The sequence below is a fragment of the Xyrauchen texanus genome, chromosome 10 (genome assembly GCF_025860055.1).
Source record: "Xyrauchen texanus isolate HMW12.3.18 chromosome 10, RBS_HiC_50CHRs, whole genome shotgun sequence".
Taxonomy (NCBI): domain Eukaryota; kingdom Metazoa; phylum Chordata; class Actinopteri; order Cypriniformes; family Catostomidae; genus Xyrauchen; species Xyrauchen texanus.
In genome coordinates, this window is record NC_068285.1 from 41,871,546 (window position 1) to 41,889,460 (window position 17,915).

General features: G+C 34.9%; 3 protein-coding genes across 3 annotated transcripts in view; 1 reads left to right on the forward strand and 2 right to left on the reverse strand.

The window, feature by feature from the left end:
* Window positions 1-17,915, reverse strand: part of LOC127650070 (syntaxin-12-like) — a 232,927-nt gene that overhangs the window by 21,749 nt on the left and 193,263 nt on the right. The window lies entirely within an intron of this gene.
* Window positions 211-7,183, reverse strand: LOC127650072 (SH3 domain-binding glutamic acid-rich-like protein 3). The gene is made up of 4 exons (XM_052135268.1): window positions 7,163-7,183; window positions 6,790-6,921; window positions 4,246-4,413; window positions 211-2,292 (listed from the first exon to the last, which is right to left on the reverse strand). The coding sequence occupies exons 1-4, from the start codon at window positions 7,166-7,168 to the stop codon at window positions 2,227-2,229; spliced, it is 372 nt and encodes a 123-aa protein (XP_051991228.1). The 5' UTR covers window positions 7,169-7,183; the 3' UTR covers window positions 211-2,226.
* Window positions 4,390-17,915, forward strand: part of LOC127650065 (NLR family CARD domain-containing protein 3-like) — a 45,323-nt gene continuing 31,797 nt past the window's right edge. The window contains exon 1 of the mRNA XM_052135257.1: window positions 4,390-4,439. The gene's annotated coding sequence lies outside the window, so the exon portion shown is untranslated. The remainder of the gene's footprint in view (window positions 4,440-17,915) is intronic.

A 17,915-nucleotide genomic window follows, 5' to 3' on the forward strand; every position in this document is an offset into this window, starting at 1 on the left:
GTGTTACAGTATAGGGAAATTACATTTACTAGCCTTAAATTAACTGAATTTGCATGAAACTATTGCTAATATTAATGGTTCTTATATATATATATATATATATATATATATATATATATATATATAAAATACTAGTTAGTCACTTCCAATAAAAATCATTTGCAAAAAAAAAATAAAAGTCTATGACAATTTGCAAAATTATTTGAGAGAAAAAAAAAAAGAATAAAGATTTTTTCTTTCGCACTTTTATTGGACCCATACATTACAATTTCACAATCTTCTTGGAAGACAACAGCATTTCATTCCATAATTATTGATCTTTTAATTTGGTCCAAAAGCAAAGCAGTACAGCACAAAGAGACCACAAGAAATCGTCACAAACAATAATGACAGAGGCAGATCACAATAATTTCATGAACCAGCTGTTGGTCCAACCCATTGTGGCATTTACTGTAACTCTGACACTTGAGTTAGAAGATTTAAGACTAACTGAAGCAGCAAACTATAGGGATGCCAGATAACATCAAATCACGGGACCGAACTTACAACAACATTGTAAGACTGTGCCAAGTATATAAATTAAGTACCACTTTGACCAAACATAATGTGTCAGAGGATAAGCTGCTTACATGTCAATGCTACAACCTTAAATAAAACTAAATTTAATGGCAGAAGACACATGATGGATTACGAGTTTGTAATTTACGCCGTATGGAATGATCTAGCTACTAAGAGATGAACTTTGCGGTTTCGGTAGAAATACTGAGCTAATCAAAATTTCAGGCAAAGTTGATATTGACCACGGAAACACCAACATTTAGTGCATCACCAGAATAAATTTGATGAAATTCTGTGGTATAACAGGATTGTGTTGGAGTAGGTTACTCTCATATTCCGCCACATTCTGCTCTTAGACTCTTGGGTGAATCACATGAAATCTTTCAAGATCAGGTCTGGGTCACATTTTAGCCCAAAATCAAAAGAAGGATATAAGTTTTACTTTGCATGAAGAAAATGAAGCCTGTTTTTAGAATTATTATGGTTTGTGGCATTTTCCCGCAAATTTTCATTACCATAATGCAAAAACAATTCAAATGAATAAATGTTGTTCTCATTTCTGTAATGCAATGTTGCGTTCATTAAATTCTTAATAATTTATATATCATGTTGCATCTTTTGTACTGATTTTAATTTATGCTGATATATATACATGTGTGTAAAACAGTATTTTTTTCTGAAATACATTAAAACACTTTATTACAGTAATGAATCATCATCAAAATTAATGTAAATTACCCAAAAACGTCTAGTAATTAAAATTTGCACAAAATAATGCACAAAACGCAAAAACTCTTAATGGTCCTAAAATAGGACTAATTTTATTTATGCAAAATATGTCTCATTTGTTATTTCTTTAGATTTTGGGGTGAAATGTGACCTGAACACTAAATTCATCCATCGAAAAATTCATTTTTTTAGGTGTGCAGATGCTGTAGAAAATGAAATATCCCCATGTGGAAAATACATTTGGGCAAAAAATGTATTGGCACAGTTTAACGCAACGGAATGTTTTTCAATCACTGAATTTGGGAATGTTAAGTGGAAACTCTCTCAAACAGCATACCTGTGGCTTGAAAACTGTTAAAATGAAACAATACAATGCAGTGTGTGAGATGTTAAATCCAATACAGCTGGTTCACATGCTAGAAATTATAGACCAGTGTTTTTAAAGTACCAACACTCAATAAATCACAGCCCACTTACAATGAACCATTTCCAAATGATTTATCAGTACTACATGGGAATAAAACGCCATCAAAACATCTACAGAAGTTGACAAACTTGAACTTTTTGGTCCAGGACACAAAATTATTCTTGCAATTGTTAAATGTGGATTAATTCAATCTGGAATAAACAAGATGTTGTAGCCCAGTTTAGTTGACCTAATTACTTTACAAGATTAAGACAAATTAGTGGCATTTATGCGTCAGAGGCGCAAGACCCAAAGAGGACACAAGATACAAAAAGCATGGGAGACATAGGGTGGCATAGAGTGGGTATGAGCTTTTCTGTTGATTGGTTTTGGCATGTGGCGTGGCATGGCATTGAGACAAGGGAAGGTAGGCACCACCAGTGGAGCAGAGACAGGTACAGGCAGGCCTCCCTTTGGGAATGTGGACATGGACCGGAAGGGAAGAGGGGGTTGGATGCTACCAGGTTTGGCTCTCATGCAATCTTCAGAAACTGTTCCACTGTGTCTGCCTCCACTGCCTCTGAAAACATGTCATAGTTCTGAAAAAAATTAAAACAAACACACAATCAGTATTAGTTACAATAATAGTATTGATGCATCTTACAATGTAGTTGAATTAATATTTAACTTTTTAAACCTTTAAAGACAGACTTACCATGAGCTCAAAGGTTGTTAATCAACTGTTAAAGCAATCAGTCCACATTATTTCATCTTCACTTTTTTTAATCGGGTTTAGTTGTGGAATTTCAGGTGAAGAACTACACTACCCATAATCCTGAAGAAAGATCCACCAATCAGATAACTGTGGCCATCAAAGTGCGACAAAGAGCTCTGCAGCGACCACTTTCCCTGAGGTATCGAATTAGTTTTACTGTACTTATGCAAATAAATTATTATCTTTTATTTAAGAAAAATATATAATATTTTTATACTTCTAATTGGCAACTTGAAAACAACAGTTTTATATCTGTCCATCACTTTTAATTTGAATGCATTTGCAATGCTTTATGGGATATTTTTATGACCTCATTAAAGACATTAAGTTCACAGTCTTGTATCTTTGTCTTTTTGTCTGATTTTTCAAATACTTTTTGCTTCAAATCAAAGTTTATGTTGTGATTCAGCTCGGAGCTAACGGGTTTGGTTCATGTCTTAGTACTGAAGTGCAATCAAACCAAATAACAAAAATACAATTTTCCAACTGGTTTTGAAAAAAAAAAACTCTCCCAGCCACCATTTGGCTGGTTAAACAGACTGTCCCATCCCCCCAACCTTTTGAAACAAAATAATCTTGTAGCACTCCCTACCCTCTTAGGTGTGTATTGCCCAAGATCAGTTAGGGTGGAGCACCGGGATAAATTACTTTGTCTCTCCCAACTATATATAAAATCCTACACTGATACCACTATTATTATATTCCCACAGAAATATAAAGAATAGCAAAGACTGATTTAGATAGTAATCCAAAGGATTTATTTAGAATAAGATATAAAATAATACAAAATATAATATTTAGTAAGGCAACCCTTATATTAGTTTATAGCCCAAACATACTCTACGTAAGTATGTGTACGCAGACGGAAGCTTAATTTCACGCGTTGATGCATTGTGAAACGTGTCAGCACTCAATTCATAACCCAACACAAATACGCACTGCATTCTCAGCACTGCCACAAGGGGCACTAGAGCGGATTTTCAATCAACAACTGTCATGGTGGACTCGAGCAGCAATTTGAGTTGAAGCTTTTCTAAAAATATATACGACTTTTGTCCCTAGTCCATTCAAATGAACTTGTTTTTCTCTGTGTCTCTCCCCACTCCTCAACTATAGAATCATATACCACATCCAGTTTGGTGGTCACGCCTAAAAACATGGATCGCTCCCTTGTGGTCTGAGGTTTGTAACCGGCAGAGCAAACCAGTCCTCTTCACTCGACTGAGCAAAATAAAATAAGACAAGATGTACCAGAAGCTGATCTACTTCTGAAACAGTTTGTGGTCCGTAAAGCACTCACAAACAGTTAAGACCTGACTCACCTACGTCACATCGCAACCCCCAATATAATCAATGGAAGCGTCTGTTGAAGTGTGTCACACAGAATATTTTGCACTGAATGTCGCCCCTATGTTCGCTTTGACGTGTCCACTGCAGACAGTCTCAAGCTGTTACGTTGTGTCGCGTGAATGGACATGCCCGGTGTGGAGAGGTGAGGTGACTAATCTCTGAACTTGAAAATGTCTGTTCGCCTGCAACAATAAAGCCTAGGTTCACACCGCAGCTGATGTGGCCTAAATCAGATTTTTCTCATTTAGGAAACTAGTATTAATTGAAGTACTCTCTTTACTGTGTCTATAGCTGTATAAAAATAAGAATTAAAGGGGATTATTCTCAGAACGTTTTTAAGTGTACCTGAACTTGTATTTATATAAGTGTGTAGACTTCTCTATAATGACTCTGAAGAATCGTAAACAATAAACAGGGTATTTCTTACCCCACAGTACTGTTCTTCATTGAATATCTGAGGTGGAATTGCTGAGGGGTTGCCAGATTTACTCCTCATCTCATCCCGGACTTCCCCGCCTACCGAGATGTCAATCAACTCATACTTGATGCTCTTACTGTCCAGAATCCGCATCACTTCCGCCTGCTGAGATTTTACCTGAGAAACAAGTTATAAAGTCAAAGGTCAGTCTCTTTCCTTGGCCATTGCTGCTTTTAATCTCTAAAAAACACTGGGAATGTAGGCAAAACCATCATACAGTTCTACAAAGCTCTCTGTTGATCTGTCAAACCTTTAATAGCGATTATCACAAAGGTCAATTGTGTAAATTTTTCACTGCTTTTTCAAAATGGACATGATCATGAGAAAACATTACATATGAAGTTCAATTGCTTCATGTAAATGTATTATGTACAGTACAGTTGAAACATAACACAGCCACTCCTTCTCTTCTGGTCTTTTAAGTTTACCAACCGTATCAAGTCAAATATGGAACGTCATTGTGTACTTTACCTTTAAAGGGACAGTTCACACAAAAATACAATTCTCTTATAATTTACTCATCCTCATGCCATTCCAGATGTGTATGACTCACTTTCTTCTACAGAACATGAATTAAGATATTTAAAAGAATATTTCAGCTCTGTAGGTGAATCATGCCAGACCTTTGAAGCTCCAAAAAGCACATAGGCAGCATAAAAGTAATCCATATGACTCCAGTGGTTAAATCCATATCTTCCGAAGCGATCCAATTGATTTCCAGATCCAAAATGTAATACCTTTTCATTATAAATCTTGACATCCATATCCTTGGCAATCACGATTTCAAGCTTGATTACACTTCCTACAGGGACATCTAGCGCTCTGCGCATGCGTAATCGAGATAAGTACATCAAGCTTGATATCATAACCGTGCCTAGATACTTCATTGCCGAGTTGTACATTGAAAAAGGAGTTATATTTTGGAAGTAGAAATCAAATGGATCTCTTCAAAAGACATTAATTAAAACACTGGAGTATAATGGATTATTTTTATGCTCCCTTTTTGGAGCTTCAAAGATCTGGTCACCATTCACTTGCATTGTATGGACCTACAGAACTGAAATATTCTACTAAAAAATCTTCATTTTATGTTCCGCAAGAAAAAAAAAGTCATACATATCTAGGATGGCATTTTTATTTTGGGGAACTATTTCTTTAACATGTTTAGATCAACAAAAATGAAAACTATTAACCTCGTGCAGTTCCAAACCTGTATGCTGTTTTATCCATGGAACACACCAGAAATTTAGCAGAATCTTTAGGGTGGTCTTGTCCTTGCACAGACACACCAGTTAAAAAGAACAAAAAAATACATAGTCCATTCAACTTGTGCACTTCATTCCAAGTCTTCTGAAGACATATGATAGCTTTGTGCAAGAAGCAGACCATTCGGTTTCAAAACTAGTTCAATGACACCAAACTCGATTGGCTGGTCCATGTGTCATAACTGAACAGAATGTACTATTGTGAATATTCAGAATAGGACTTGGAATATAGTGCACAACTCATTTGGACTACTTTGATGGTAGAATTTTTGTCCTTATTAGAGCTAAACTGAAAAAGTCTGTTTAGAAAGAGATGTGTGCTCCATAAAATAATAGCATACAGCAGTAAATAATGACAGAATTGTAATTTCTGTTTAAACTCTTCCTTTAAAAGCCAGTTGTTTCAGTATAAAATGCTGAGTTGATGATTAATGATGAAACACAATCTGACAAAGCAGTCTTCAGGAAGTTGGGAGTCATATCTTCAGCAACCACACCTCAAGTCACCAGTTAAACATTAACTCTACATGAATACAACATTGAAACCTCTGGGCAATCCATACAATGTCTGCAACATGCATCATTTACAACGGAGTCATTGGATGGCTTGCATGTAGGCCCAAGACTACAGAAATACTGATACTACAAACGCATTCTTTCATAATAACAGATATTGACATAGTGCAGACAGACGTTGAATAGCAATGCAACTGTAGTATCCAGCACTTCAACTGAACAATGTTTGCCAATCTCATTTGCCATCATGACGTGTCCATGGTTATTAGTGGTGGCTGCTTTTATTGACGCACCAGATCTAATAAGCGCTCATGCCAAAACAAACCGTTTATAAGGTTCAGCCTTTCATGCACCATTAATAAACGAGAGTGTTTAAATTGTATTCATTTTAATAGAGGAACGAAGAGAGATGCCACAAGCAGACATTATGACTTCCGCTCTCAATGCAATGAGTTTCCTCATCCCTATCAATACCCACAAAAACCAACACTGTATTTACAATTTACAATCAATTCCTACTGTTTGTATCCCACAATAATGTCCAAATAATGCCTGTATGATCGTTAATATTCCGCCGTTGCGTTTAAAACAGTCTAGGTGTGATGTTGGGTGTGTCTTGAGCCTAATCCTCCATTTCACATGTATTGTTTTCAAAGGCAGTCTCATCCAATGCTTAAAATCTGAGTCACCCTGCTCACAGGTTACTTCTCACCTCTCTAGAAGCGGTGACGGTGGTGTAATACAGTTTGATGCCCATTGTTTTGTCTCGTAGTGCGCCTTTGTGTGCGTGTCCGGAGGCGATCCGTTCTCTCGTGCAGTTCTCTGTTCCGCCACCGAGATCCCGCTATTCACTCATTTAAAGAGACATCGTCTTATTTGCATGAGGAACTGCTATTCACTGATGCTTGTTATAAAGGTTTATTTGTTAAATGCACAACAACATGGCACATGAAAATGGTGTGAATGGTGTTTGTGTGTGTGTGTGTGTATATACATACATTTCTACAAAAGTTTAGATTTTATGACTGTAAACCATTAAAGGGATAGTTCACCCAAAAATGTAAATTATCTCATCATTTACTCACCCTCATGCCATCCAATATGTGTATGACTTTCTTTCTTCTGCAGAACACAAATGAAGATTTTTAGAAGAATATTTCAGCTCAACCATACAATGCAAGGGAGTGGGTGCCACATTTTTGAAGCTCCAAAAAGCACATTAAGGCAGCATAAAACTAATCCATTAGATCTAATTTTGTGTTCCACAGAAGAATGGGTTTGGAACGAGGGTGAGGAGGCCTAAATAGTGACAACATTTTCATTTTTGGATTATCGGTTTAATACATTTTTTGACATCCTGAACTAACCTTGCCATGAAATAAAAAGGAAATAAAAAGGTAAAATTATGAAATTCTAAAAAAAAAAATTCTCTTTCTTGTTGTGTACTGTGTATAGAACAATAAGGAGAGACTCCAAAATCCAAACCAAAATCATGACCGAGCATATGAATATTTACTTTGAATACAGGGCTCTAGACTAAAAAGACTGAAACATTAAGGAGCCAGATGTCTGTTTTTAGTCACCAAATCAGAATTGCTTGATTTAGATTGTTGTCCAGAAACAAGATATAAAGCCAAAGAAAAGGAAGACAGCTGATAACTCATTAATTGAAGATTTAATAAACAGTCTATATAGTTGAGAAAATAAGTTTGCATTCCCTTTTGTCTCATAAATGTTCACACCCCTTTCATAAATTATACAAATATAAGAGATTAGTACTGCTCTTCAGCATCTACATTACAGTTACTCAAATAAAGTTTAATATGCATATAGTAGTGTGCTGCCTTCTTGAGCATCAATGAATAGTTGCACCTTGTGTAATAGTAGTGTATGAGTCCCTCAATGGTCCTAAGTGTCAAAAGCTTAATTTATATATATATATATATATATATATATATATATATATATATATATATATATATATATATATATACATATACACACACACACACACACACACACACACACACACACACACACACACACACACACACTGGTGCCTACATTTTAAACTAATGTACACATTTTGCTCTAATGGAAAGAAATTGGTACATTAACATAAACAATGTGAACAATTACATTAAAAAATTATAATAATTTAAAAATTAAAAACTTCTTAAACTACTTCAAACAGTTCTCATAAAAAACTCCTCCATGTGCAGCAATGACAGCTTTGCAGATCCTTGATATTCTAGCTGTCAGTTTGTCCAGATACTCATGTGACATTTCACCCCACACTTCCTGTAGCACTTGCTATAGATGTAACTGCCTTGTCGGATGCTTCTCACGCACCTTACAGTCTAACTGATCCCACAAAAGCTCAATGGGGTTAAGATCCGTAACACTGTTTTCCAATTATCTGTTGTCCAATGTCTGTTTCGTTGAGCAGGTAGAATTCAATGAAGCCGTCAGCGGAGGACATGTGAGGTGTCTATTTCTCAAACTAGAGACTCTGATGTACTTATCCTCTTGTTTAGTTGTACATCTGGCCTTCCACATCTCTTTCTGTCCTTGTTAGAGCCAGTTGTCCTTTGTCTTTGAAGACTGTAGTGTACATGTTTGTATGAAATCAATTTCAAGCATTGCATAGCATTCATTCCTCAAAACAATGACTGACATGTATATATATATACAGTACTGTGCAGAAAGTCACAAGATGTTTCACAAAAGCTTTTGTCTTAAAATTATTATTTATATCTTCATAATTAGTGTGTCATTAGTGTGTAATTTTACCAATTTACCAAAGCCCCCCACTGAACATCGAGTCAGTGTGAGATTACATAAAGAGACAGAAGCAATTGAGACATCCTAAATGAATAGAAAAAAATTGGGAAACTAGTGGTTGGAAAAACCACGAAAAACAGTGTCCAGATGCACCTACGAGAATTGGTGCTGTTTTAAAGGCAAAGGTTGTCACACCAAATATTGATTTAGCTTTTTTATGTTTACTGGATTTTGTTTGATGTTAATTGATTCATGAAAACTATTTATGTCATTATTTTATAAGACATCCTCACTATGCAACATATCTCACAACGGCCTAAAACCTCTGCACAGTACTGTATAACCTTTAAATATATATAAACTATATATAATAGTATATGTATACGCTGTCGCCTGGTCCTCAGCCTCTACTCCACCCCCTGGCGGATGGCAGCAAGTCCTCAGACCCCTTGCGGAATGCAGCAGCTCCTCCACTTCCCGGCGGACAGCAGCAGCAAGCACTCCACAACAGCGCATCCCTCCTCCTTCCCGAGATTGGGCATCAATGTAACAGGGTGCAGGTTGGGCAAGGAGGAGGCGAGAACTAGCAGAACAGTCAAAATAACTTTAATGGCAAAAATGAACATTAACAAAAATAAGCACACCGACACACACACACAGCGGCCGAGTGTCTCTCTCTTGAACTGGCGCCTCCGGCTCATCTTTATCCCCCTCCTGGCTGATTAGGACAATTCAGCGCTGGGCGTGCATCCTCATGGGCTCTGACCATATGAACGCATTCCACGCATGTGCACCACGACTGCTTTGTGGTACTCTTTTTCTACAGTCAACGGCAGTTGCACTCTCCATTCACTAATTGCACTTTTTTTTGTATTTCCATATAGGCTTGCCTGCTAACAGTTACTATGTAAATCTAAAGTAGCCTCATAACACTGGGGGTTTTGTTGTTAGAAGAGTGGAAGAAAGCATTTCTCTGCAGTAAATATCAAGTCCATATCAACTCTATTACTACGAGAAATGTCTTTCTTTACAGTCAATATAAAAGTTTCTTCCAAAATAAAAGCCCCTGCCGCTTGCAGGTTAAGAAAATATTACATTTATATTTACTTAATATTATATTTACAGTATTTTTATTGGCAGTGGAGAATATTTGCACATGATTTAATTTTGGTAAATTTCGTAATATTTAAAAAAAATGATAACAATAAAATGTTTGTTCCAAATGGTTCAGCCCTAGGCTAGCAGAGAGGGAGTTAATGAGAACCGAGTTCACAATGAGCCCCATTTAATATAACGGCTTTTGTTGATACTACACAGTAAATCCTCCTGAGATTCAGTCTCAGATTAGATTGTGTTTCAGGAGTTACTACACAGAGCTACTGATGTTGTCTTATTTCTAAACAACAACATTTAACATTCAATTTAAATGAATATATTTGTATTGTTCATAGTTAGTTCATGTTAACTAATGCTATGAACTAATGTCAACTAATGCTATGAGCTAATGTCAACTAATGCTATGAACTAATGTCAACTAATGCTATGAGCTAATGTCAACTAATGCTATGAGCTAATGTTAACTAATGCTATGAACTAATGTCAACTAATGCTATGAACTAATGTCAACTAATGCTATGAGCTAATGTCAACTAATGCTATGAACTAATGTCAACTAATGCTATGAGCTAATGTCAACTAATGCTATGAGCTAATGTTAACTAATGCTATGAACTAATGTCAACTAATGCTATGAGCTAATGTCAACTAATGCTATGAACTAATGTCAACTAATGCTATGAGCTAATGTCAACTAATGCTATGAGCTAATGTTAACTAATGCTATGAACTAATGTCAACTAATGCTATGAACTAATGTTAACTAATGCTATGAGCTAATGTTAACTAATGCTATGAACTAATGTCAAAATGCTATGAGCTAATGTTAACTAACGCTATGAGCTAATGTTAACTAACGCTATGAGCTAATGTCAACTAATGCTATGAACTAATGTCAACTAATGCTATGAACTAATGTTAACTAACGCTATGAGCTAATGTCAACTAATGCTATGAACTAATGTTAACTAATGCTATGAACTAATGTCAACTAATGCTATGAGCTAATGTCAGCTAATGCTATGAACTAATGTCAACTAATGCTATGAGCTAATGTCAACTAATGCTATGAGCTAATGTCAACTAATGCTATGAGCTAATGATAACTAATGCTATGAACTAATGTTAACTAATGCTATGAGCTAATGTTAACTAATGCTATGAATTAATGTCAAAATGCTATGAGCTAATGTTAACTAATGCTATGAGCTAATGTTAACTAACGCTATGAGCTAATGTTAACTAATGCTATGAGCTATTGTTAACTAATGCTATGAACTAATGTCAAAATGCTATGAGCTAATGTTAACTAACGCTATGAGCTAATGTTAATTAATGCTATGAACTAATGTCAACTAATGCTATGAACTAATGCTATGAGCTAATGTTAACTAATGCTATGAGCTAATGTCAAAATGCTATGAGATAATGTTAACTAATGCTATGAACTAATGTCAACTAATGCTATGAACTAATGTCAACTAATGCTCTGAGCTAATGTTAACTAATGCTATGAACTAATGTTAACTAATGCTATGAGCTAATGTTAACTAATGCTATGAACTAATGTCAACTAATGCTATGAGCTAATGTCAAAATGCTATGAGCTAATGTTAACTAATGCTATGAACTAATGTCAACTAATGCTATGAACTAATGTCAACTAATGCTATGAGCTAATGTTAACTAACGCTATGAGCTAATGTTAACTAATGCTATGAACTATTGTTAACTAATGCTATGAGCTAATGTTAACTAATGATATGAACTAATGTTAACTAATGCTATGAGCTAATGTTAACTAATGATATGAACTAATGTCAACTAATGCTATGAACTAATGTCAACTAATGCTATGAGCTAATGTCAACTAATGCTATGAACTAATGTCAACTAATGCTATGAGCTAATGTCAACTAATGCTATGAGCTAATGTTAACTAATGCTATGAACTAATGTCAACTAATGCTATGAACTAATGTTAACTAATGCTATGAGCTAATGTTAACTAATGCTATGAACTAATGTCAAAATGCTATGAGCTAATGTTAACTAACGCTATGAGCTAATGTTAACTAACGCTATGAGCTAATGTCAACTAATGCTATGAACTAATGTCAACTAATGCTATGAACTAATGTTAACTAACGCTATGAGCTAATGTCAACTAATGCTATGAACTAATGTTAACTAATGCTATGAACTAATGTCAACTAATGCTATGAGCTAATGTCAGCTAATGCTATGAACTAATGTCAACTAATGCTATGAGCTAATGTCAACTAATGCTATGAGCTAATGTCAACTAATGCTATGAGCTAATGATAACTAATGCTATGAACTAATGTTAACTAATGCTATGAGCTAATGTTAACTAATGCTATGAATTAATGTCAAAATGCTATGAGCTAATGTTAACTAATGCTATGAGCTAATGTTAACTAACGCTATGAGCTAATGTTAACTAATGCTATGAGCTATTGTTAACTAATGCTATGAACTAATGTCAAAATGCTATGAGCTAATGTTAACTAACGCTATGAGCTAATGTTAATTAATGCTATGAACTAATGTCAACTAATGCTATGAACTAATGCTATGAGCTAATGTTAACTAATGCTATGAGCTAATGTCAAAATGCTATGAGATAATGTTAACTAATGCTATGAACTAATGTCAACTAATGCTATGAACTAATGTCAACTAATGCTCTGAGCTAATGTTAACTAATGCTATGAACTAATGTTAACTAATGCTATGAGCTAATGTTAACTAATGCTATGAACTAATGTCAACTAATGCTATGAGCTAATGTCAAAATGCTATGAGCTAATGTTAACTAATGCTATGAACTAATGTCAACTAATGCTATGAACTAATGTCAACTAATGCTATGAGCTAATGTTAACTAACGCTATGAGCTAATGTTAACTAATGCTATGAACTATTGTTAACTAATGCTATGAGCTAATGTTAACTAATGATATGAACTAATGTTAACTAATGCTATGAGCTAATGTTAACTAATGATATGAACTAATGTCAACTAATGCTATGAACTAATGTTAACTAATGCTATGAACTAATGTTAACTAATGCTATGAACTAATGTCAATAATGCTATGAGCTAATGTTAACTAATGCTATGAACTAATGTCAACTAATGCTATGAGCTAATGTCAACTAATGCTATGAGCTAATGTTAACTAATGCTATGAACTAATGTTAACTAATGCTATGAGCTAATGTTAACTAATGCTATGAACTAATGTTAACTAATGCTATGAGCTAATGTCAAAATGCTATGAGCTAATGTTAACTAATGCTATGAACTAATGTCAACTAATGCTATGAGCTAATGTTAACTAACGCTATGAGCTAATGTTAACTAATGCTATGAACTAATGTTAACTAATGCTATGAGCTAATGTTAACTAATGATATGAACTAATGTTAACTAATGCTATGAGCTAATGTTAACTAATGATATGAACTAATGTCAACTAATGCTATGAACTAATGTTAACTAATGCTATGAACTAATGTCAACTAATGCTATGAACTAATGTTAACTAATGCTATGAGCTAATGTTAACTAATGCTATGAACTAATGTCAAAATGCTATGAGCTAATGTTAACTAACGCTATGAGCTAATGTTAACTAACGCTATGAGCTAATGTTAACTAATGCTATGAGCTAATGTTAACTAATGCTATGAACTAATGTCAAAATGCTATGAGCTAATGTTAACTAATGCTATGAGCTAATGTTAACTAATGCTATGAACTAATGTTAACTAATGCTATGAGCTAATGTTAACTAATGCTATGAACTAATGTCAACTAATGCTATGAACTAATGCTATGAGCTAATGTTAACTAATGCTATGAGCTAACGTTAACTAATGCTATGAACTAATGTTAACTAATGCTATGAGCTAATGTCAAAATGCTATGAGCTAATGTTAACTAATGCTATGAACTAATGTCAACTAATGCTATGAACTAATGTCAACTAATGCTATGAGCTAATGTCAACTAATGCTATGAGCTAATGTTAACTAATGCTATGAACTAATGTCAACTAATGCTATGAACTAATGTTAACTAATGCTATGAACTAATGCTATGAGCTAATGTTAACTAATGCTATGAGCTAATGTCAACTAATGCTATGAACTAATGTTAACTAATGCTATGAACTAATGTTAACTAATGCTATGAACTAATGCTATGAGCTAATGTTAACTAATGCTATGAGCTAATGTTAACTAATGCTATGAACTAATGTTAACTAATGCTATGAGCTAATGTCAAAATGCTATGAGCTAATGTTAACTAATGCTATGAACTAATGTCAACTAATGCTATGAACTAATGTCAACTAATGCTATGAGCTAATGTTAACTAATGCTATGAGCTAATGTTAACTAATGCTATGAACTAATGTCAACTAATGCTATGAACTAATGTTTACTAATGGAACCTTATTGTAAAGTGTTACTGTGTCATTTTGAATTGTGGTGTTAAACCGGTTTAGCCATTTATAATAGGTTCCTGATAACAATTTCTTTAAAACATGTACAACATTGAGTGACATTACGTTGGGATCAATGGCATTTATGTACTTTTGTAATGTGCCTCCATGAAATTCATCAGTAGTGTGACACCACGTAACACACAGACAAAATATAAAATATAAGATATATAGAAAATAAATGATAACTTTTTTCAACTTAATTTGTCTTTCAATTCATTTCATAGAATGGAACACTAAATAATGACCTTTTATAGGATGAAGGATTCATTAATATAGTTATTTCAAAATGAAAAGTAAAAAAAATCCAGACAGAAACACCAACGCAATTGTATTATAAAAGGGGACGTTCATCAGATAAGCTTTATCAATGTCTTGGTGGTGGAAAGTGTGGTCTTATCCAAGCGCAGCTCTGCGCTGCTGAATCACAATTTTACCAGGAACCTGCCAGTGATGTGTTTCCTGTTAAACCTGTCACATGGGACTTTCAAGTTTAGCTAAGATCTGCCTGTTTTCCCTAACTTATTAGCAACACTTTACATTTATGTATTACCAGTGTTGGGTGTAAAGCAAAAAGTAATAAATAAATCAGGGATTACTTCTTTTTAATTTAATTTAATTACAGTTACTTCTGATGTAATTGTGTTAAATACTGCATAGACTCAATTCTATATAAAACAATAGTGAATTTAAAATCGAAATTATCATTTAATTTAAATTATAATGTAGAAGATTTAATTAGTAGTTAGTAATTAATTACTTTTTAGGGTAACTTACACAACAGTGTGTATAACACAATAATAATTATAAAACAATTGTTATTTGCATAGAGCTGACCATTCCAAAGACAACACAAGAGGGCAGTACAGCATCCGTTTGAGTTAACCAAACCACATGACCATCTACAGACATTGAGTTTCTTTCATAGAATGTTCTAGTCAGGCAGTTCCCAAAACACAGTTTTGTGCAATTAACAGGCTGTGAAAATATAACTAACAGAAATTGTGATAGAAATGTGTGCAGGCTAGTTCAGAATAGTGTACTACCAATCTGTTCATACTATTTTTACAGTATGTACTGTGTACAGTATGCACATTTTCTGTGTCCACAATATAACTGAATGGCAAACTACATTTGCCAAAATGTGCCGTAATCAGAGCACTCAGTGTGGTATACTGTATCTCGCAATGCTATTCACTTGATGTGACCTTTCATTTCCAGTGTGATGAATGAAACGCAAGTAAAACCAGTATCATTATTTCACCAAACTCCCATAAAGAGCAAAACATTTTTACAAAATGCTAAATTACGATGATAATCCTAGACACCACTCACATGCAACTGAAATCATGTGACAACTGATTATCATTGCATAATGCTTAATTATTTGCCTATTTAAAAAAAAATAAAAAATTATACAGTAACTATGCTCCTTACTCCTTCTTGACTCGTTGTTTGATCTGACTGCCAAGAGTTCAGAATTATTTCACACAAAATTGGATTAAAACTAGGGCTGTCGATTTAAAGGAATATTTAGGGCTCAATACAAGTTAAACTAAATTGACAACATTTGAGGTATAATGTTGATTAACACAAAAAAATATTTTGACTTGCCCCTTCTTTATTTACAAAAAAACTAAAATCGAGGTTAGAGTGAAGCACTTACAATGGAAGAGAATGGGAGCAAATTTTTGAATGTTAAAATACACTCTGTTTAAAAATGATAGCCACAAGACATAAACAATATGTGTGTAAACATGATTTTAGTGTGATAAAATCACTTTCTAACCTTTTCTATATAAAGTTATAGACAATTTTACAACTTCGTTGCCATGACGATGTAATGGGTTTTTTTTTCTCCCCAATTTGGAATGCCCAATTCCCAATGCACTGTAAGTCCTCATGGTAGCATAGTGACTCGCCTCTATCCGGGTGGCGGAGAACGATTCCCAATCCCAATTGCCTCCGTGTCTGAGACCGTCAACCCACACATCTTGTCACGTGGCTTGTTGAGTGCATTACCACGGAGACATAGCGCATGGGGAGACTTCACGCCATCCACCGCGACATCCATGCACAACTCATCATGCACCCCCACTGAGAGCAAATCACATTATAGTGACCACGAGGAGGTTACCCCATGTGACTCTACCCTCCCTAGCAACTGGGCCAATTTAGTTGCTTAGGAGACCTGGCTGGAGTCACTCAGCACGCCTTGGGATTCGAACTCGTGAACTCCAGGGGTGGTAGTCAGCATTAAATGTAAAATGACGATTTAAACAACTTTACAGTTCAAATAATACATTTGTTTTAACAGAAGAATGAATGTAAGTGCTTTTATAAAATTATAGGCTTCACATTTCTCCCTTTAAATCCTCCAAAAATGGCCACATTCACTTCCATTGTAAGTGCCTCACTGAAACCTCGATTTTTGCTTTTTTAAAGAAAAGAATGGATGACAAAATTTTTTTTGGTGGTAATCAACATTATGCTTTATTGATGCACAATGATGCACCACTGAGAATCATGTTGGTGATTATAATTATAACAATAATTGGTGATTCTATTGTAAGGAACATGGAAATAGAGACTCCAGCCACCATTGTTAAATGCATTTCCAGGGCTCGAGCGTCTGACACAAATTTAGAAGTGCTGGCTTATGCTAAACTTAGATTTTCTAAAATTGTTATTCATGTCGACACTAACGATGTCCGGCTTCGCCAGTCAGAGATCACTAAAGATCCTTCCAGGTTATTAAGAAGCCACAGCTTGATCCTGGAGAATTGGCTAATTACAGACCAATTTCAAACCTGTCATTTATGTTGAAAATACTAGAAAAGTTAGTGTCCTCTCAACTATGTTCATTTCTACAGAATAATGAACAATGAACAATTTCAGCCAGAATTTAGGCCCTATCACAGTACAGAGACTGCACTTATCAGAGTTACAAATGACTTGCTCTTATCATCTGATCTGATTAGACCTTAATCTAATACTCAAACCAGCCATCTGGCACCAACAATCATCCATGTGATTATCTAATCAGCCAATCGTGCGGCAGCAGTGCAGTGCATAAAATAATGCAGATCAGGAGCTTCAGTTAATGTTCACTTCAGAATGGGTAATAAAATTTGATCTCAGTGACCGTGGCATGGTTGTTGGTGCCGGATGTGCTGGTTTGAGTATTTCTGTAACTGCTGATCTTCTTGGATTTTCAGGCACAGCAGTGTCTAGAATTTACTCAGAATGGTGCCAAAAACATGAAACATCCAGTGAGCAGCAGTTCTGAGGATGGAAATGTCTTGGTGATGAGAGAGGTCAACAGAGAATGGCCAGACTGGTTTGAACTGACAAAGTCTACAGTAACTCAGATAACCACTCTGTACAATTATGGTGAGAA

Coding starts and splice junctions, on each gene's coding strand:
- LOC127650072 (XM_052135268.1), bottom strand. Junction 4,414..6,789: donor CCGTCACCGCTTCTAGAGAG/GTGAGAAGTAAC, acceptor CTTGTTTCTCAG/GTAAAATCTCAGCAGGCGGA. Junction 2,293..4,245: donor ATGAAGAACAGTACTGTGGG/GTAAGAAATACC, acceptor AATTTTTTTCAG/AACTATGACATGTTTTCAGA.